The following is a 21,344-nucleotide window of genomic DNA, read 5'->3' as shown; positions in this document are numbered from 1 at the left end:
AGAGTAGCATATCGCTTGGAGCTACCTGCGGAGTTGGACCAGATTCATGATACCTTCCATGTGTCGCAGCTAAGGAAGTGTATAGCCGACGAGTCGGTAGTGGTACCATTGGAGGATATCCAGGTGGACGCGAGTCTGAATTATGTCGAGAGGCCAATCGCAATCGTGTATCGGAAGATCAAGGATCTGAGAAACAAGGAGGTGCACTTAGTTCAGGTTCAGTGGCAACATCGGAGAGGGTCTGAGCTGACTTGGGAACCGGAGTCAGAGATGCGGGAGCAGCATCCGGAGTTATCTTAGACATGAGACTTCGAGGGAGAAGTCTGGTTCTAGTGGGGGAGAATTGTAACATCCCGAAACTCAGGTAAGCTTTATAACCCTTCTACTTTTGCAAGTTGTCAAGATAAGTCCCATAAGTTGAACATTAGACTTATGAGTACGCTGGGCGTAATGAGGTGTACGCCGCACGTACTCGCACGCTTATTTTGGACGCAAACTCGCTTGGGTACGCTGGGCGTAACCAGGGTTACGCTGGGTGTAATATGCCCAGATACAAACCCTAATTATGGCTTGTGCACTATAAAAGGAACGTTAAGTCCTTTACCCCCAGCCACCATACTTCATTGAGTGAGCCCTAAGAGAGCAGAAAATCCGTTTTGAGCTTGTGTGTCTGTTCTTAAGCTTGAAGGTGCCTTCTTAAAGTGAAGAGGAAGCCATTGTTGGAGCTAGAAGTTGGAGAGCAAGAGTAGATCCGAGTTCTATAGAGGTTGGAGCTCCTTTTTGAGGTAAAAAGCTCAAAGTTTTCCTTGCATTTCATGAGTTTTGTTTTATGGACCCGTTTTTAGGGTTTTTGGTTCAAAGGTGGAGACTTTTTGTGCAAAGGGTCTCCATAAGCTTAGATCTGGCCTTTCCCAGTGTATTATGTGATGAAAGTTCAAAAAAATCCAATCTTTGTCGTGGATATTGAGTCATGCATGAGATATGGACTTAATATGGAAAGAGGAAAGGTGTTTTGAGGGTGTAAAGGCCTTTACATCCATGCAAAGGCTTAAAGGTTCCGACTTTATGGAATAAGAGGTTTTGAGGGAGTCAGATCTGGAAGTTGGAGAAGTGGCTTAACCGTTTAAGACCAAAATCCATACAGTAGCTGAACTGGGACTTACGCTGGGTGTAATCCCAGTACGCGCAGCGTAAGGGGTCGCACCCCCCAATTCTGTGAAGGCACCGAGTACGCCCAGTGTACATGTTTGGTACGCGCAGCGTAACCAGGAGGGTTGAATTTTGTTGACTTTTAGGGTTTGGTCAACTTTAGGGTATTTAAGCCATGAGAGGGGTAAAATGGTCTTTTACCCTCCTGAGAATGATAGGAAAGGAAGGAGTCTAGCCTTTGGGAAATGTATTAATGTAAAGTGTTTGTTATGATTAGGCGGAGGCTAGACCCGATTCATAGAGTTCGAGATTATCCGAGATACCGAGGTGAGTTTTCTCACTATACTGTACCCGGAAGGGTACCTATGTGTGACCGGAAGGTATTGTATGATATGATGTATGTGCTATATGCGGTTATGTGATATTTATGTGCTATGTATGTTATGTATGCTAAGGACCGGAAGGTCAAGAGGGTACGGATCGGAAGGTCGATACGGGTAGGACCGGAAAGTCTACCGGAGTTTGGGATGGAAGTCCCATGAGACATCTGGATCGGAAGATCCCATAGAGTATGGCCTGGAAAGGCGTATGTGCGATATGTGGTATTTTGGGGAACTCACTAAGCATTTATGCTTACAGTGTTGTGTTATGTGTTTCAGGTACTAGTGACGATCGCGGGAAGGCGCTGACTTGACTCGTACACACACACCGATGGATTTGGATATGTTTTGATCTTGGGATGTAATGTTATGGATTTATATGTGATACAAATGATATTTTACAACTATTATGAATGAAAGTGTGTTTTAAATGTGAAAAATTGTTTTGAAAATTTACGTCATTACATAAAGCTTGCAACTTTACGTGGTATCTGCACTAGGGGAGGTTGGATCTGAAGTTTAGGACCTTAGATCCCACTGAAAAGGGCTGAACATAAAAGGGACCGAAGGAACTCGTCGAGTCCCTTAGTTGACTCGACGAGTCGGGGTGGGGTTTGCCTATTTTTTAGTTTCTGATTGACTGTAGTGAAGGATTAGGGTTTTGGTCTGAGTGGACTTTATGTTTTCTGGACATTTGATGAACTCGACGAGTCACTAAGGTGACTCAACGAGTTGGCTCGAGATTCAGTGGAATGATATCGGGAGGAACTCGACGAGTTGTTGGATACACTCGGCGAGTTGATGTAAACATGGACTGTTGACCTTGACTTTGACCAGGATTGACTTCGTGGATATTTATTGGGATTATGAAAAGTTAATCACATGTTTATTATAGGCAGTTGAGGAGGAGCAGTGTGTGGGAAATATCTAATCTTAGCTTATCAGTTTAGCATTTGAGAGGTGAGTCTCCTCACCATACCAATGGGTCGAAGGCACCAAGGCCGATCCAATTATGATATGGGATACTCTAGCTGAAGTTATATTATGAGACATGATAGTTGGTTATGTGCTAGGATTGTATGTTAGTTGTATGCTTGTATGGAAGACCACAAGAGAGCCCATGACACCTGGATGTAAGACCATGTGGAGATCCCATGACTTTCCTACTAAAGACCATGTGGAGAGCCCATGATAACAGGATGTAAGACCATGTGGAGAGCCCATAGCTTTCCTATTAAAGACCATGGGAGAGCCCATGACACCTAGGTGTAAGACCATATGGGGATCCCATGGCATCATGGAGTAAGACCTTGGGGACAGCCCACGATATCCCTATATGTTATATGCATGGCTTATGTGATATATGTAGCTTTGTAGCTAATATGATATGTGATTATGTGGATTGTGTATGGAGTATGCTCTGGGGAACTCAGTAAGCATTAGCTTACAGTTTGTTGATTTGTTTCAGGTACTTTGGAGCCTAAGGGCAAGGGCAAGATTTGATGGTACTTCGGGTGTGACTTGATGAATACCAGGCGGCGTCTGATGAATGTTGGGTAGGGCCTAAATTATGTATGGTATGCAATATTTTGGGGAGCTCATTAAACTTTGTACTTACGGTCTTATGTTTATAGTTTCAGGTACTTTTGAATCCAAGGGGAAGAGCTTGACGTGATTGCATCATATTTGCCATTATTCCGCATTTATGATATGATTTGTACTATGATAATTATTTTATACATTTTTACACTTTGATAAGGTTTGAAATGAATGATTGGTGGTTTTGATTGACTTAGAAACAAAAAAATTTTACTTTGTATTTTTGAGTGTTACAATAATAATAATAATAATAATAATAATAATAATAATAATAATTTGAGTTTGTAATCGTCAATAAATGTTGTTTTGTTTTGTATAAGATATTGTTCAATTTAATTTAGTGATATTACTTTCATTTGCTTTTTTATTTTATTTAAGAATTAGAAATTGCTCTCTTCTTGCTTTGTGGGGGACTCAAACATGTTGGATCATTGTTGATAAAGATTTTGCTTACTATGTTGTATCACACGGAAGTACACATTTTCTATTATATAAAAATCATTTTCGTAATTTTTTGAATACATGAACTATTCTGTAACAATGTTTTCCGTAAATTATAAGGATAGTTTTGGACCAAATTTGTCAAGACACGAAATTCTTGTGGCACATGGACCATTTTGTAAAAACAAAACTGTACATAGATCTGTCTGTGAATTATAAGGACAATTTTTATAATTTATTTTATATACATGTACCAAATTTAATATAAAAATATTTGATGGCCAAAGTATAAAACCAAAAACTTCACTATTCCTACACAGGTTACTCTAATTTTTTATATATAATAATTCTTGATTCTTTACTCCTTGTTGATTGTTTACTTGTATCACAACAATTCAACCTTTCCGTTATTATTTGATTTGAACATGAGTAATTATATGTTTTTTATTGCCATTGTTTTGAAATATTCTTACCTGTCTTTGGCGGTGATCAAGGAAATATGAGCCAGATAATGACACAAACGAAGAAGTCAATGAATTTTGTTTTTGGTTGCTTGTAGCTTGGCGGGTTTGAAGCTCCAAAATGCCAATTATCTTTCTGCTAAGTTGACTCGTGAGTCTTGATGATTTATTGCCCGTTGTATATAATGTTCAAGAACCTTCTTATATTCATATAAAAAATATGAGTGTAGTTTAATAATCTTGAAGATCAGATTTAGTCCTATATATATGGATTATTTGTTTTTACATTTCTTCTATATATGGTATTAATTTATCAACATATTCAGGTGCTGGTTGCAAAATGAATTTCCACATTAGTAGTTGAAGCACATCTTGAAACTACAAACCCCATCTGGACATAACAATCAAAACTTTGAAAACTAAACAGACAGAGACAGGATTGCATTATCATAATATTTTTTTGTTTGTTCCTAGGTATAAAATTATCTTCTAGGTTGATGTTAAATCGCTTGGTCGTCTTATTCATTAGTTAATTCCTACTGTAATTTTCACGAAACTTTGAATATTTATATAAAATTACGACATTAGCATCCACATTAACCATAGGTACATGGTTTTTATTTATCGGTGTATTCAGGTGTGTGTTTTTGCTTAATTAATTAGTCATGGCTACCTCTTTCAGTCGTTCATCATCTCCAATATTTCAAATTTCTTGTATCTATTTCTTTGTCAATTCATTTTTAATCATGTTACCTTTGTCTGAATCGGTATATTTCAATATCACTCAGTTTGAGGCTGATGCAACAAACATACTCTATTCAGGCGATGCGGTGCCATCTCGTGGAGACATAGAGTTTAACAGAGTGAATTACCTCAATCGTGTTGGCCAGGCTGTGTACGCAGATACAATCCCGATTTGGGATGGAAAATCTGGTAAGGTTTCAGATTTCACCACTCGCTTCACCTTCATCATCGATACACAGTCTCAATACTCCTATGGCCATGGGTTCGCTTTCTTTCTTGCCCCAGTTGGCTTTCAAACCCCACGCAACTCAGCTGGTGGGTTTCTAGGCCTGTTTAACACAACTTACACGGATTCACCCCGAAACCAAATGATTGTCATTGAGTTTGACTCTTTCAGCAACCAAGAATGGGATCCTTCATACGAACATGTGGGTATCAATAAGAACTCAATTAGTTCGGCTAATTACACTTCCTGGAATGCTAGTTTACACAGTGGAGACCCTGCGGATGTTTGGGTTTCTTACAATGCTACCACTCAGATTTTAAACCTGTCATGGAGCTACGGGGCTAGAAATGATTCTAGAGAGAATACCAGTCTTTCGTATCAAGTTGACCTCCGGGAAGTTCTTCCTGAGCAAGCAACAGTTGGATTTTCGGCTTCCACTGGTAGCAATGTGGAGAGAAATATCCTTCAATACTGGGAGTTCAATTCAAGCCTGAATATAAAAACCGAAGATGATTCCATTGAGAGGAAACTAGCAGAGGGATTAACAATCCCTATTGGCGTTCTGGTTTTAGGAGGCATAGTAGCATGCAATATATTAAGGAGGAGACAAAGAAAAGCTACACAGAATTCATTAGAGACAGTCACCTTGACATCAATGATGAATCATTTTGAAAGAGGAGCAGGACCGAAAAGATTTTCTTACAGAGATCTCGCTTCAGCTACCAACAACTTTTCTGATGACAAGAAATTGGGCGTGGGAGGATTCGGGTGTGTCTACAAGGGCTACTTATCCAGCGAAGCCGTAGAAGTTGCTGTCAAGAAAAATTCACAGGGTTCTAAACAGGGAAAAAACGAGTACATAACCGAAGTAAATATCATTAGTCGTTTAAGGCACCGAAACTTAGTACAACTCATTGGTTGGTGCCACGATCAGACTCAATTCTTGCTAGTTTACGAGTTTATGCCAAACGGAAGCCTTGATTCCCACCTCTTTGGCAAAAAGAGTCCCCTTGAGTGGGGTGTGAGGTACAAGATTGCTATGGGTTTAGCTTCTGCGCTGCTCTATCTGCACGAAGAATGGGAACAATGCGTGGTGCACCGAGATATCAAAACAAGCAACATCATGATTGATTCAGGATTCAACGCGAAGCTCGGAGACTTTGGATTGGCTCGACTCAGGGACCATGAGTTGGGTCCACAAACCACTGGTTTAGCGGGAACTCTGGGCTACTTGGCTCCGGAATACGTAACCACAGGAAGGGCCAGTAAAGAGTCAGACGTGTATAGCTTTGGGATAGTTGCATTAGAGATTGCGTGTGGGAGAAAGGCGACGGATCGCATTGATGAAACATTTGATCTAGGGTTGGTGGAGTGGGTTTGGGGTTTGCGAGGAAAAGGCGAGCTGCTTTCAGGAGTGGATCAGAAGCTGAACAAGGAGTTTGACACCAAACAGGTTGAGTGTTTGATGATGGTGGGATTATGGTGTGCTCACCCTGACCAGAGTTTGAGGCCGTTGATCCGACAAGCAATTCAGGTGCTTAAGTTGGAGGCTGCGGCCCCAAATCTTCCAATGAAGATGCCGGTGCCGATGTACTACTACACAGCACCAGATGCTCCTGAAGTCAATTCTGGAGGCGCTACGATGAGTTACACCAGCATTCATCTCGCGCGTTAAACAGAGTTCAACTAGTCTTTGTTGATGTGGTCGATGGACGTAATATTGTAAATTATCTAAACGGACTTTGTATTATTGAAGAATAAGTCAGGTTAGTAATTCAAAGTTTGGTGCTAGAATATTTACTTATTTTAGACAAAATTACACTCTTTTGTCTACATGCTTTTGTGGGTTTCTGAATTAATTTCAGTTTTTTAATTTTTACATCTTAATCATGAAGGGAGAAGTTTTATGTCACATGACTTTGGTCCTGAGCTATTTAACTTAATTGATAAAACTTTAAATTCATACAATGACCATTCTGTTCTTATCATAAAAATCAAGAAATGACCATTTTGTCTTTATCATATGCATTTTTACGATCTTCAATTTTTAGTGTTCATTCTCAAGATTATTTAAATCCAACATAATTAAAAAACAAATGTTACCAAAATCTTTTAAAATCAAACCTAATTATAATAAGATAAAATCGAATGAAATATAATTACGCACATCATCATTTAACAAAATATGGGTTTTCTTTTGCTTATTCAAGATCATCAGAAACCTAATCACAACCATAAAGAAAAAGGTTGTTAGAATTGTCCTAGGAAAAGCCTCCGACTATCAAATTAGATTGGGTGAAACAATGAATATGACTTCTCGTAGCCTAGAATGAGCCATATATATATATATATATATATAAAAGAGAATAATATGTAAGAGAAGAAAAAGAGCAAGATCAAAATTTGGGATCCCTCCAAATGGTGGAAGGAAGCCTCTATTTATATGGTCATGACCACGAGGGGAAGGCAAAGAGAGGGCAATAAAGAGGATGGGGCTTACATTCCTTTAATATATTTAAAATTCCTTACGCATTATATACATTTAGTTATATAAGTAAATTGTTAGTAGGATTGACAGTTTTGTCCTGCTTCTCCACCATGTTACCTCTGGTACCAAGTGGGTAGGGCGGTGTTTCGGCATTTCCCGCCTTCCGTCTACATTGCTTTTCCCCCTTTCCTTCTTTGGTCCACTACAAAACAAGACAACAATTATGTTGTAGCTTCTTTTTATGCGATGCTGAGTGCGTGAGGTGGTATTCCAGCAGATACGGATGCGCTACATAGCTCACCCACCTCCATTCTTGAGCATTTCCCAAAACTGTGTCTACTGTCCTCATCGGTGAAAATTTTTATAAGAGTGTTTGAGATTTCATCTCAAAATAACTTATTGATTTTTTGAAAAGTCAATAAGTCAAAAAAAAAAAAATTTGTAAAAAGAAAAAAAACTTTTAAAACTAATCCAGATATTTAAAAAAAAAAAAACTTATTTTCTTATCATCATAAGTCAATAAATCTTTTTATCTTAAAATCATTTCATGTTCAAAATGAAATTTCAAACACCCTCTAAATGCCATTATAAATAAAAATATTAGTTAGTAAAACTAAACTTGTATTGCTATTATAAATAAAGAAAAACATAGTAAAGTTGTATATGTGAAAAATAAAAATGCATTACAAGGAAATTGTTTAACCATATATAGTACAAACTACGAAGTATGCTTTTGGTTTTAACGAATAGCTAAACTGAAGCGATCCACATTCAACGCACGAGATCAATGCTAGTGTAAGTCAACGAAGCACCTCCAGAACCAGAACTGAGCTCACGCCCATCTGGTGCTGCGTAGTACATGGCCACCGGCATCTTCTTTGGAAGATTTGGGGCCGCACCCTCGAACTTAAGCACCTGAATCGCTTGCCGGATTGACGGTCTCAGACTCCGGTCCGGGTGAGCGCACCATAACCCCACCGTCATCAAACGCTCCACTTGTTTCCCATCGAATTCCTTGTTCAGCTTCTGGTCCACCCCTGAAAGCAGCTCCCCTTTTTCTAGCAAGTCCCAAACCCACTGCACTAACCCTAGATCAGAATTTGGGTCAACACTATCCATCGCCTTTCTCCCACAAGCAATCTCTAATGCTACCACCCCGAAGCTGTAAACATCCGACTCTTTGCTGGCCTTCCCTGTCGTTACATACTCAGGAGCCAAGTACCCCAAAGTTCCGGCTAACCCAGTTGTCTGTGGACCCAATTCATGGTCCATGAGTCGAGCCAATCCAAAGTCTCCGAGCTTCACGTTGAATCCCGAATCAAGCATGATGTTGCTTGTTTTGATATCTCGGTGAACCACGCATTGTTCCCATTCTTCATGGAGATAAAGCAACGCAGAAGCTAAACCAGTAACGATCTTGTACCTCAAACCCCACTCGAGACAGCTCTTTTTGCCAAAAAGGTGGGAATCAAGGCTGCCATTTGGCATAAACTCGTACACCAGCAAGAATTGAGTTTGATCATGACACCAACCGATGAGTTGCACCAGGTTTCGATGCCTCAAGCTGCTAATAATCTTTACTTCGGTTATATACTCTTTCTTCCCCTGTTTAGAACCCTGTGAAATTTTCTTGACGGCAACCGCCATGCCTTCGCGAGCTAAGTAGCCCTTGTAGACACACCCGAATCCTCCCTCACCTAACTTCCGGTCACCGGAGAAATTGTTGGTAGCTGAAACAAGATCCTCATAAGAAAATCTTTTTGGTCCTGCTCCTCTTTCCAAATCCTCGTTCATCGATGTCATGATGACTGTTTCCGATGATTTCTGTTTAGGTTTTCTTTTTCTCCTAAAAAATACACCAAATGCAACTATGCCTCCTAAAACTAGAACACCAAGAGGGACTATTAATCCCACTGCTAGTTTTCTTTCCATTGAACTATCTTTACTCTTCTTTACAATATTCAAGCTTGAATTGAACTCCCAGTATTGAAGGATATGTCTCTCCACATTGGCACCAGTGGCAGCCGAAAATCCAACTGTTACCCACTCAGGAAGAACTTCTCGGAGGTCAACTTGATATGAAAGACTGGTATTCTCTGTAGAATCATTTCCAGCCCCATAGCTCCATGACAGGTTTAGAATCTGAGTGGCAGCATTGTAAGAAACCCAAACATCCGCAGGGTCTCCACTGTGTAAACTAGCATTCCAAGAAGTGTAATTAGCGGAATAAATCGAGTTCTTATTGATACCCACATGTTCATATGGAGGATCCCATTCTGAATTCACGAATGAATCAAACTCGATGACAATCATTTGGTTTCTGGATGAATCTGTGTAAGTTGTGTTGAATAGACCTAAAAAGCCACCAGCTGAGTTGGGTGGGATTTGGAAGCCAACTGGGGCTAGAAAGAAAGTGAGGCCATGGCCATAGGTGGATTGAGATTGTGTGTCGATGATGAAGGTGAAGTGAGTGGTGAAATCGGAAACTTTACCGGACTTTTTGTCCCATATTGGGATTGTATCTGCGTATATGGCTTGACCCACACGAGTTAAGTAGTTGACTTTGTTAAACTCTATGGTTCCAACAGAAGGCATGGCATCCCCTGAATAGAGTATATTTGTTGCATCAACATCAAAACGGTTGATCTCGAAATATACTGATTCAGATAGAGGTAATAAGAATAAGAAAAGTATATAAGAAACTAATTGAAATCCTGGAGATGATGAACTAAAGAAAGAGGTAGCCATGGTTAAGCAAAAACTTAACACACAGTGCAAGTGTCAATGGCACCTGAATATGTTTTGATAAATACGATGAAGGATCGATGCTTATTATATACTAATATGGATGCCAATGCATATCCCTACAAACCTTGATCTACAAGTTTCACCTAATGCCTTATTGATTTTATATAAATATTCATAGGTTCGTGAAGATAGAGTGGGAATTAACTAATTAAGCAATGAACAACTAAGCGCTTAAAGTCAACATAGGAGATAATTTATGTTAAAGAATAAAGTCGCTGATTATAGAAAAAGATTATGTCTCTTTCTTGATTAATTTTCAAAGTTGAAGACTCTTTTTCCTAGGTTTTTCTGGGATTGTGACCAATTCAACCATGCTGTCAGTTAAAAGAATATAATGTTGCCTGCAATTAATAAATCTAATTCTGCTCCATCAAATATATGTATGATGATGTTAGACCTCGCGCGTACCTTCTTCTAGATCTTCATTGACCTGAAACAGGCGGCATTATTCCAGCCTTCTTATTCATCTCCCATGATAAACAAGTAACATGAGTTGGAGGAGATAAATCATTACTTTAAACTGAGATAAAATACGCAAATAAGTTTTATATATTAATTTTTCCCCTATGTGTTTAATTTTCAGTCTGAAAGATGAAGTAATACACATATTTAGATGAAATATATAGAAACAAAAATCCTCAACTTGAAACAATATGTAGTTTAACGACCTATATATATGGATACTTGAAGAAGTTAAGAATGGATCTTCAGAAGTGCTTGCTTGGTATCCAATACTCCCCACCCCACACCTGTCAAGAGCCAACCCAATCGTTTTTGCAGGTGATCTATTGTTTACTTTGAAGGAGACCTTCTCCAGATTTGGTGGTGTGAACCTCATTCCCCACACCCTTTATTTGTTATGCTCTCCGATCTTTTGACAACAAAATTAATGAGTGTGTGAATCAGGGATTGATTCAATTTTGGTCCAACTAGATGATAAATCATCATCGCTACCAAGAACCATTCTTCTAAATCAATTTCCTCCATCTAAATCACTCCATTTAGTTTTCATAAACCTCTAAAAAAATCATCATATATTAATACAAAATCATCACAATTGTCATCCTGATCTTCTAGTCGAAAACTCAAAAAATCTCCATGATTGGAATCTTAAATGTACCATCTTCTTATCCCTATTTTTATTGGTGCACTTGTGCTCACTAATGATGGTTGAGAGAGTTCGGATTATTATAACCACTTGGGTTGTGGTGACTTGGTAAGGCATGTGGAAGATATGGTGGATAACCTATTGACCCATGTTCAAATCCTGGCACCACTCAGCCCTTGTGGCCATGGAGGTTCGCCTGCAGTGACTCCAGGGCATGAAGCAAAGCTTTATGTTTGCAGCGGGGGATTAGTCGGTGCGCGAAAGCTGGCCCGGAAACCCTCGTTAGGGAAGATCCCTTTCCAAAAAAAAAAAAAAAAGCAGTGCATTACACTTGAGAAAGTAGATTAAGGTAGGATTGAGGAGATAAACATAATAAGAAAGTGTTAACCTTGAGCTTGTTAGACACACTCACACACTTGCACATAGTAGATTAAGCAGAGCAAAATACATAGGAAGATTATGGTTACACACAACTGATGTGTATTATTCTCTGAAGACTTGAATACATGAAGGAAAATATCACACGCCTTATAGACACTACAAGGAACGTGGATCGACAAGCTAGGAAACTGAAAGCAACTTCTAAACAGTTTTTGACTAAGTAAATAACTAAACATAGAATAAAGAAAAACATAAAATCATTAAAAGTGGACCAGGTCTTCTAATGCTTTGAGGTGTTGTACGTTCAATAGAAAGTACATGCATGCAAGTTGTACAATACACATGGAATTCAAAATTTAATTCTCTTTGTATGTTAACACCCGAGTGGATAAAGTAAGCAAATGAAATAAATAATAACAATTCAAGAAAGAGGATAGAATTTAGGAATGAATTGTCGTCGTATGAATTGAGAATTGATGAATGCAATTCTTTGACAGAGAGCACGGGAAAAGTTGTAAAGAATGAAGTTGTGAAATAGGAACAAGTACACAAAAGGGCAAGGTGTGATAACATTCATTTGCTTTATATCCTTTTCAAGTATGATTTTTTTTTTTTTTAAATGACATTAACAAAATATACTTGAAGAAGACAATTTTTTATTATTATTATTTTTACTTTAAGCATGAATCTCTTGAATATAAGATAACAAAAAAAGAAAGCCAACACATAGAAATAACTTATAGAAACAATGACATACCCCTTAGTTACTTCCAAATCATATTACATCATTAACAATGCATCAATACATATTAACTAAAAAGATGACATTCATAACATATATTGAAATTACAAACTTTTGCCTGACATTCAAGAACCAAACGGCCATTAATATCACAATTACAATCAGAACACACATATTTGGGCGTTCTCTTTCTTCGAACATATGTTAATGGATGTTTGTGATAGGAAACGTTTATGTTTCCCTCGTACACCATGTTTTCATAATAATCGTCCCGACTAATGCACCTAGGGTGAAAAGAATTTTTGCATTTTTGACAATAATACATGGGGAACTTGGGGTGCATTTCCTTCTCACATATATCACAAAAGAAATCTTCGGGATGATCCATGATTGGAGGATACATCAATGGGATTTTATGTCCTTTGCAATACCTATGAGAAATGGAATTCGGTAACCTCGTTGCACATTCCATTCCTAATATGAAGTTACAAGCCTTACAATCATAACTCATACTATCAGACCATTTGTTGCATGCTTTACAAAGAGGTTCGGGATCAATAACTTGGATAAGAGGATGCTTGTGGGATTTATGTTTGATACTTTTGGGTAGAAATGCACAGCTAAGACAGAGGTAGAACTTGCAAGTTTGACATTGGTATAAAAAATTGTTGCCATCGCGAAAACAACCATTGCATTCATAGATAGACCCTTGTAGCAACGTTAATTCAAGTGAATGAGCCGGATGAAGCTGATGTTCTAATTTGAGGCGTAACTCGGCACAATATTTGTGGAGAGTGAATGAGCATCCATCTAATTTGCAACTGTAGTAGGGAAGGGAGAGGGGTCGTACACACCCATGACATACCTCTAATCGATCACTACTACAACCAGACATGTTAGCTTGAAGGATTAATGGATGATGATGACTCCAATGGTTAATCATAGTTTTTCGATCAGCATCATCGTCATCATCTGGTGCTATCATTCCAGAATGTAGCAGTTTCAGTGGATCTGTAAATGCATTTGACATGGGAAATTGCAGCAGATTATCTACCTCTTCATCAGCAATGGAAGTACTTGGACCATCTCTGAAACCACATATAATTCTTAGTTAATTTCAAGGAGCAATTTTCTTAAACATAGAAAAGGAAATTAAAGAAGATTTACCTTGGAGTAGAAGGTAGCTCTGCATTTAAGGCGCATTTGATATGGCAAAAATATCTACAGTTTTCACAATGGTACAACCAATCATTCCGTCGGATGTAAATCTTGCAAAATTCACAATAATAAGAGAATTTATAGAATTTTTCTGGAAGAGAATAAACCAGAGTGAGTGGGTGATCAGGGTGATGAGGTAGATGGATGGTAGGGGCTAAGGAAGCACAAGTCTTGTGGATCCAAAAGTCACAACTGTCACAAATATAGAACAAGCCTTTATCCTCAGTTTTGCAAGCATCACACCTGAATGCAGCAGGTCTTAACTGAAGGGATAAAGTGTGTTGTGGATGGCCTTCATGTTTGACCTTCATCCTTGTCTTCTTCTTCATAGCATCAGCTTCCGCTTTGCGAGCAATCTCAACAACGCAACAGTCGATGCAAGCATTAAAGTTAATGTTGTACTCAGGTTTTCCAAAGTTATAACAAAACCCCTTAAATTGGTTTAGACTACAACAAACATCACAAAACCAAGATTTGAATTTTGTAGGCCCGAAATCGAATAGCATTAGAGGGTACTCATATAAGGAAGGCAGATTGATGGTGAGCGGAAGCTGTGCGCATGCTTTATGCATAAAGTGACGACATGGCATGCAAGCATATGCGAAGCCACTTGATGATATAGGTTTTTGACATGCATAGCAACCTATTACACCACCACCACCACGATTCTCCAAAGTTGCACTTACAATCGTCTCTGAGTTGACAAGATTTAATGGATGGTTTTCATGACTAAAATGATTAATTTCTTCTATATCTTCTCTCTCTTTTGTGATATCCATACGAGCTGAACATCAATGGCAATTGAAAGATTTGTTACCCTGAACTTCAAATAAAATGTGGCAGATGCATCACTCGAGGAATCAACTTAATGAATTACTTCTTTTAATTAAATTGCTTTTTGCTTCCAAGTAGTCTTTTTAAGATGCTGTTTAATAACAACATTCTTTTCTTTTCTTATATACCAAGTTAGCATATGATGCATCTCCTTCAAAACTGTCATACATCTCTTCTTCCAATTGGAATTAATTTCTTTCTTGCATACCAGGTTAACATGCATTATGCTTAATTTCCCTGCACATTCAAAATTGACATAAGCCTCAGGGTTGCATTTCCGGTGTTTTTTTAATCCCATATGATTATATCAATAACATTTCAAAACTTTTTCTTAAATTTAGCAAATGGATCAACAACTCAGGACCACCTTTGTGTTTGTATCACTCTCGCCTTCACAGCTTTAAGGTAAATAAATTGAAGTAGACTACTAAAACAACCGAATACAGAAACTACATTACTATTATTTCCCTTTTAATTTATTCTCCATTAATAACTTTTTACTTTCAATCACATTTTACATTGATTCTGTTTTCTATATTTTTTTCGTCAATTAATTAAACCTAAATATAAGTTTTTCCTATTAAACGATTATACTTTGAAAAAATTGTATAACTTGGGACCATTTTCCTGCAATTTTATATGCAGCCACCATTTATGTAATATACTTTATTCCTGTAGGGGCAGAATGGTCATTTTTGAAAATAGATGGAATATCCTTCAAAAAGTCTATCCATTTATATCAATGAAAATTGTTTTTTGGATAACACTGCTATAAAACTGGAAGTAGAATACTAAGACATTCGAAGACATGAAAGTACACTGCTATTACCTTCTTTTTAAATTTTTTTCTCAATTAATAACATTTTACTTCGAATTATATTTACATTGTTTCTGTTTTCTATTTTTTCCATTAATTAATTAAACATGGATAAATGAAAGTAAATTGCTGTTACCTTCTTTTTAATATGTCACTCAACAGAGAATCACATCTACAAGTGAGAAAGACAAATCGCAAAAAGGCCTAAAAGCACTAAATCACAGACATCTTCAAGAACATCGATTGTTGGGTTGAAGACAGACAATTTATGGATTCGGAGGCGGCAAGAGCGTCAATGGTTTTGTTAGTCTGCTTATTGATTTTTGCAAATCGTAAATCAAACTCAAAGAAGTATGAACAACATAAAATGGTTAATAGCATACATATACAAATAAAAAACCTAAATCCGATTCGAAAAAAAGAGAATTGAAAGACAAATCCACCAGCTTCAACCTCCAACCCCCCCAAATCCATCTATTATACCAGTTTCGAAAAAGATAAAGAGAAAAAGAAAATTTGGGGAAGAAAAGAGAGGCAGCTAATCAGTGGGGGAGAGGAAATCATCTCTGACTTTCATTTCTTCCAACGAGGTCAGTGGGGGAAGGATGATAAAATCCCCCTGAAAGCCCCCAATCCATTTGTGGGATCGATTGATTCCTGCGAAACCAGTGGGAATGAGAAATAGAGGAGACAGAAATGATGGTTGCAACGTCGTTTGCTTTTGTTCTCTTTCATCGGAGGTGCGGAAGGAGTCTGGCACGCCGACGGCAGTGGGAGCGAGTTGGGGGATACGAGAGTTCACTCGTCGATGAAAGGAAGAAACAACCGATTCCTGTGAGGCTTTCACTGATTAAATTTAATTTGGATAATAATAACGGAAAACTGAGTAATCTAATGATATTTTAGTTTAGGAAAATGAGATATATATACTAGTCTTAATATTTTCATAACAAAAAAGTCCTCTTTTTTTTTTTTTTTTTTTTTTTAATATTTTATTTTAGTAAAGCCCTGACTACCAGCAGTTTTTAACACGTTTATCCCTTTTTCCATGTTAGCTGGTAACTAGAACTTTATTTTAAAAAAATAAAAATAAAGTGTAAGGCTTTCTTGTCAAATCGTGAATTAGGATTTTACTGTCAAAAAAATAAAATTTTAGACTTTCTTGTCAAATCGTTGAAAATATTAGGACTTTAGTGTATTTTCGTAGCCCAAAAACTTTTAATTGTGATTTTCGTCGCAACACCACTGTTTTTCTTACTATCATCATATTTACCCTGATACAATCACGATCAGGGGAAACAGATTCAAAAGAGAGAGAACGAGAGAGGGTAAGAATACTTGTAAAACTTTCTTCTTGGTTCGCTGCAAAATCTTGAACTGAAAAGATGAGACAAATTGTACGAACACAAACAACACACGCCTTGTCAAAAGGGTGTGGATGGGGAGAAGGGGTAAGAAAGGCAGTTTCATTTTTTCCGGTTTCTTAGTTAGCCATTTTTAGGACTACAAAAAGCCAACACAACTCTGGTTCTTTCTTTCTTTCTTAATTATCTCCATTTTTTTTTTCAATGTTAGTTTGTTGAGATTAAAAAACTATTTAACAAGAAACAAACATTAAAGATTTCAATAGGATCTAGTTTACCAGAATAAACATTTGTAACATCCGGTCCTTCACGTAAACTTCTTTTCTTAAACAAAATGTAATTAGTGGGGTTTTGGCCATTAAACAGGGCGTAATGTAGCATCGTATGTATCGCGTAGGAGGAACATTGGTTTCGGGGGCTTTAATAAACTACGCCTTGTGTAGCTCAAGCTACGCATCGCATAGTGGCCCAAAGCACAAACCCAAATTTCGGGGTTTTTATTTGTGAATTCTCACATGTAAATTTTTGTTTAGAAACTTCAAGAGCCTTACGATAATTTTGGTGAAAATTTGGAGTTGCGTACTTATGTTTAGGTGAACTTCAAAACTTAAAATAAACAATATCATAATAGCTGATGTTGATACAAAACATGTAAAAATTACAATTGTTCATGATTTTATGGTAAAAGAAGACTAATGAGAGTGTGGGCGGGGGCCCGAATCTCCTAGACAACGGAGTGTGGGCAGGGCCCAAATCTCCATGAGAGTGGGCGGGGCCCATATCTCCTAGTTGTATGATATTTGTATGGTATGTGGTAGTCTGGGGAGACTTACTAAGCTTCATGCTTACAGTTTCAGTTTTGGTTTCAGGTACTTCCGGTAGCAAGGGGAATGGTTAGGGTTGATCACATGTTACACACCACAACATTCAGCCTGGGATTGTTTTGAGACTCTGATATTTTATCATATGTTTTGTCACAGTATTTGATACGATGTTTTAAGATACACGATGTATGGTTTTCTTTATGATGGATGATTTATGGTTTTATAATAATTTTCAAAACGAAAATTTTTCACCGAGTTTTTGGGGATGTTTCAAGTTGGTATCAGAGCCTTAGTTTGAGGGATTCAGACACACTTTTAGATGTGTCTGGAATCAAACTAAGGAAGTGGTCTAAAATTTTCAAAAGAAAATCATTTTTACAAAAAGGATTTTGAAAATAGAAAGGAATTTTGAAAAGAGAAAAAGGGTGTGGTGCATGCAATCAGCCAAATTCAAGTAAGTACTCCCAAATTACCCATACAAGTTTATTTTATGATATGTTTTTCAGCTTTATGAGAAAAACATGCTAGATTAGGACTAAGGATCTAGGAAGGGTGCCTTATGTGCCTGTTATATGTGTATCAGCTTTATGAACTGCATGCTAGTACAAATCAATCAGTATGATAGCCAAAGTAGTATATGTTTGATTATGTGTACCCAATGCTCGAATGTTGCTTGCTTTGTGGTTTTAGGAGTTTTAGCTATCCTTTACTAGATAGTAAACGAATATGCTAAGTTACATATTGCAAGGACTAAATAATTTTAGAATGTTAGGTTTAGCCCTATTGCGCAACTCTTGTTTGAGTCCAACCTTTATAGGGTAGGATCTCTAATTCGAAGAATTATCTAGTCTTAGTGACATGTAATAGTATTCGCGAGCTAGTTAGGGGACGATAGCAGGGACTTCTTATGCAGCTGATGGCAGAGAGTGGGATGGTGATTACCCTAGGGCAAGCCTATGATGAGAGTAGCGCGTGAAGCAGTAGTAGGGGATTTGGTGGAGTCAAGACAGTTCTCGAGGAAAGTACGGATAGATGTGGAAGGTAGTATGAGCCCGTACTACTAAAAGTATAGGATCCGTAGTTGTAACGCCCGTAGATCCGGACTAGTCAATTTAGAGACAATGAGCATCAAAAATTAGTTTTTGATGGAAGATTATTTAGAAGGAATAATCTTAACCAAGTGGTAGTATATGTTACAAGGGTTCTGCACATATAAAGAACGCCGAAATCCGAGTTATAACGAAGAAATTATGGCTCGTCGAAGTTTTACGGTAAAACTGGCACGACACCGGGAAGCGTAAATAGTGAATTTACGAAAGAGTGACTTTTAGCCTTAGCAATATAAACGAAAGTCGTAGAATACGTTAAACCGAGAGCGTGCATAAAAAGAACGCCCAAATCTGACTTCGTATGAGGAAGTTATGATTTTTCGAAGTTTCGGCTTAGCAGTGTACAACCCGAAGTTCGAATAATAGATCGAGCGGTTTTTAGCCGACACAACCTAAACGAGAATCGAAGATCTCGTTAATATTAGCGTGATGATAAAAAGACAGACGAAAACGGATGTCGGATGAAGAAGTTATGAATTTTCAACGGACCAATCCTGTCCCGACCTGTTAAAAATATAACTTTTAAAATAAAGCCAAAATTAGCCAACGAAGTCTAAACGAAAGTTGTAGACTATATTCCCGCCTACACGTGGATATAAAGAACATTGAAAACAGAGCTCGTATGCGAAAGATACAAATTTTTGAAATCGGAGTATGAATTTACGAAGCCTGATGTGAACTCGATGACGTGGCCAAATCTCAGTCGTTCCTTGTTGCCCACGCCTCGCTTTGGATGGTGACAGCTGGTGCAAGGACTACGCCCAACGTAATCCGAGAACACCCCGCGTAGTCCGAAGGAAGCCTTGCCATGCGAAGTACACCCCGCTTCGGAAGGAGTTACGCCTAGTGTTCCAACCCTTGTGCGGTTCCGAAAGTAGCCACGCCACCTTAGCAGCTTCACGACACGTGTGTACGGCTGAGCCCTTACGCCCAACGTAGGTCCGAAGTACGCCCAGCGTACTTTGAGGCCTCTCGTCTATAAAAGGAGGCCGATGCAGCCTTCATTTCCACACCATTTCAACCTTCTCTTTCTCTCTCTAAGTTCTCTCTCTAGCCCTAGAAGCCCCCTAAACCCTAGGGAACTCCCATAGCACCTGAAGGAAGCCCCGAGGCTCCCGGAGTCTCGAGAAAAAGGGGTCTTTCGGTTCGAAAACGCTGCTCCAAGCGAAGCCCAGTTTTCGAGAAAACCCGCTGTAAGTGAGCTACGCCTACACTATTTTTAATATAGTTTTTATTTAATTATAGTAACGTTATTAGGACCTTAAAATAATTATTTGGGCTAATATTATGAGTTATATAAGAGTGTTACTTAACGCTTATATAATAGTAATAATAGCTAGACTATTAATTAGTCTCGGTAAATATTAGACTAAACCCTAGTGGTAATGATACTAGGTTTTGTCAAGTGAGTGCATAGATACTTTCATTGAAGGTGCGGAAGGAATCTGGCACGCCGACGACAGTGGGAGTGAGTTGGGGGAAACGAGAGTTCACTTGTCGATGAAAGGAAGAAACAACCGGTTGTTGTGACTGATTAAAATAATTTAGATAATAATAACGGGAAACTGAGTAATCTAATCACAGTTTAGGAAAATGATATATATATATACACACACACACACACACACCAAAGTCTTAACATTTTCATCGATTTGACAAAGAAGTCTTAAACTTTATTTTTTTTTTATAGTAAAGCCCTAACTACCAACAATTTTTAACACATTTATCCTTTTTTCCGGTTAGCCAGTAACTATGACTTTACTGTAAAAAAAAAAAAAAAAAAATTTAGGACTTTTTGGTCAAATCGTGAATTAGGACTTTACTCTAAAAAAATGAAGTTTTAGACTTTCTTGTCAAATTGTTGAAAAAATTAGGACTTTAGTATATTTTCGTAGCCCAAAAACTTTTAATTGTGATTTTCATCACAACACCACTGTTTTTCTTACCATCATCATCTTTACCCTGATACAATCAGGATCAGGGAAAACAGATTCAAAAGAGATAAAATGAGAGAAGGTGAGAAGACTTGTAAAACTTTTCTTTTTGGTTCGCCGCCAAATCTTAAACTGAAAAGAAGGGACAGATTGTACAAACACAAACAACACACGCCTTGTCAAAAGGTTATGAATGTGGAGAAGGGGTAAGAAGAGCAGTTTCGTTTATTTGGTTTCTTAGTTCTCTATTTTCAAGACTGGAAAAAGCCAACACAACCTTGATTCTTTCTTTCTTTCTTAATTATCTCCATTTTTTCAATGTCAATTTGTTGAGATTAAAAAAACTATTTAACAAGAAACAAACGTTAAAGATTTCAATAGAATCTAGCTAACCAGAATAAACATTTGTAACATCCGGTCCTTCAGATAAACTCCTTTTCTTAAACAAAATGTAATTAGTGGGGTTTTGGCCATTACACATGGCGTAAGGTAGCATCCTACGTATCGCGTAAGAGGAATATTGGATTCAGAGGCTTTAATGAACTACGCCCTGCGTAGCTCAAGCAACGCATCACATGGTGGCCCAAAGCACAAACCTTAATTTCGGGTTTTCATTTGTGAATTTTCACATGTAAATTTTTGTTTAGAAACTTCAAGAGCCTTACGATAATTTTGGTGAAAATTTGGAGTTCCATACTTATGTTTTAGGTGAACTTC

At 37.8% G+C, this 21,344-nt stretch overlaps 2 protein-coding genes and 1 pseudogene across 2 annotated transcripts; 1 reads left to right on the top strand and 2 right to left on the bottom strand.

The window, feature by feature from the left end:
• Positions 1–4,650: 4,650 nt before the first annotated feature.
• LOC145031944 (L-type lectin-domain containing receptor kinase IX.1 pseudogene) lies at positions 4,651–6,880 on the top strand (annotated as a pseudogene).
• A 1,212-nt stretch (positions 6,881–8,092) lies between these two features.
• On the bottom strand, positions 8,093–10,350 carry LOC145031945 (L-type lectin-domain containing receptor kinase IX.1-like). Its single transcript, XM_078980598.1, has one exon. It carries the CDS (start codon positions 10,234–10,236, stop codon positions 8,260–8,262), a length of 1,977 nt encoding a protein of 658 aa, XP_078836724.1. The 5' UTR covers positions 10,237–10,350; the 3' UTR covers positions 8,093–8,259.
• Positions 10,351–12,522: 2,172 nt separating this feature from the next.
• LOC145031943 (uncharacterized) lies at positions 12,523–14,678 on the bottom strand. Its single transcript, XM_078980597.1, has 2 exons — positions 13,695–14,678; positions 12,523–13,615 (listed from the first exon to the last, which is right to left on the bottom strand). The coding sequence occupies exons 1-2, from the start codon at positions 14,522–14,524 to the stop codon at positions 12,595–12,597; spliced, it is 1,851 nt and encodes a 616-aa protein (XP_078836723.1). The 5' UTR covers positions 14,525–14,678; the 3' UTR covers positions 12,523–12,594.
• Positions 14,679–21,344: the final 6,666 nt, after the last annotated feature.

Source organism: Lactuca saligna, chromosome 2 (genome assembly GCF_052625555.1).
Source record: "Lactuca saligna cultivar CGN05327 chromosome 2, ASM5262555v1, whole genome shotgun sequence".
NCBI classification, from domain to species: Eukaryota; Viridiplantae; Streptophyta; class Magnoliopsida; order Asterales; family Asteraceae; genus Lactuca; species Lactuca saligna.
This window is presented reverse-complemented; position numbering and strand designations above follow the sequence as displayed.

Excerpts from the sequence above, each read along its gene's own strand:
- LOC145031943 (XM_078980597.1), bottom strand. The coding sequence starts at position 14,524 with ATGGATATCACAAAAGAGAGAGAAGATATAGAAGAAATTAATCATTTT. Across the intron at positions 13,616-13,694 it reads GAGCTACCTTCTACTCCAAG|AGATGGTCCAAGTACTTCCA; the intron begins GTAAATCTTCTT and ends ATGTGGTTTCAG.
- LOC145031945 (XM_078980598.1), bottom strand. The coding sequence starts at position 10,236 with ATGGCTACCTCTTTCTTTAGTTCATCATCTCCAGGATTTCAATTAGTT.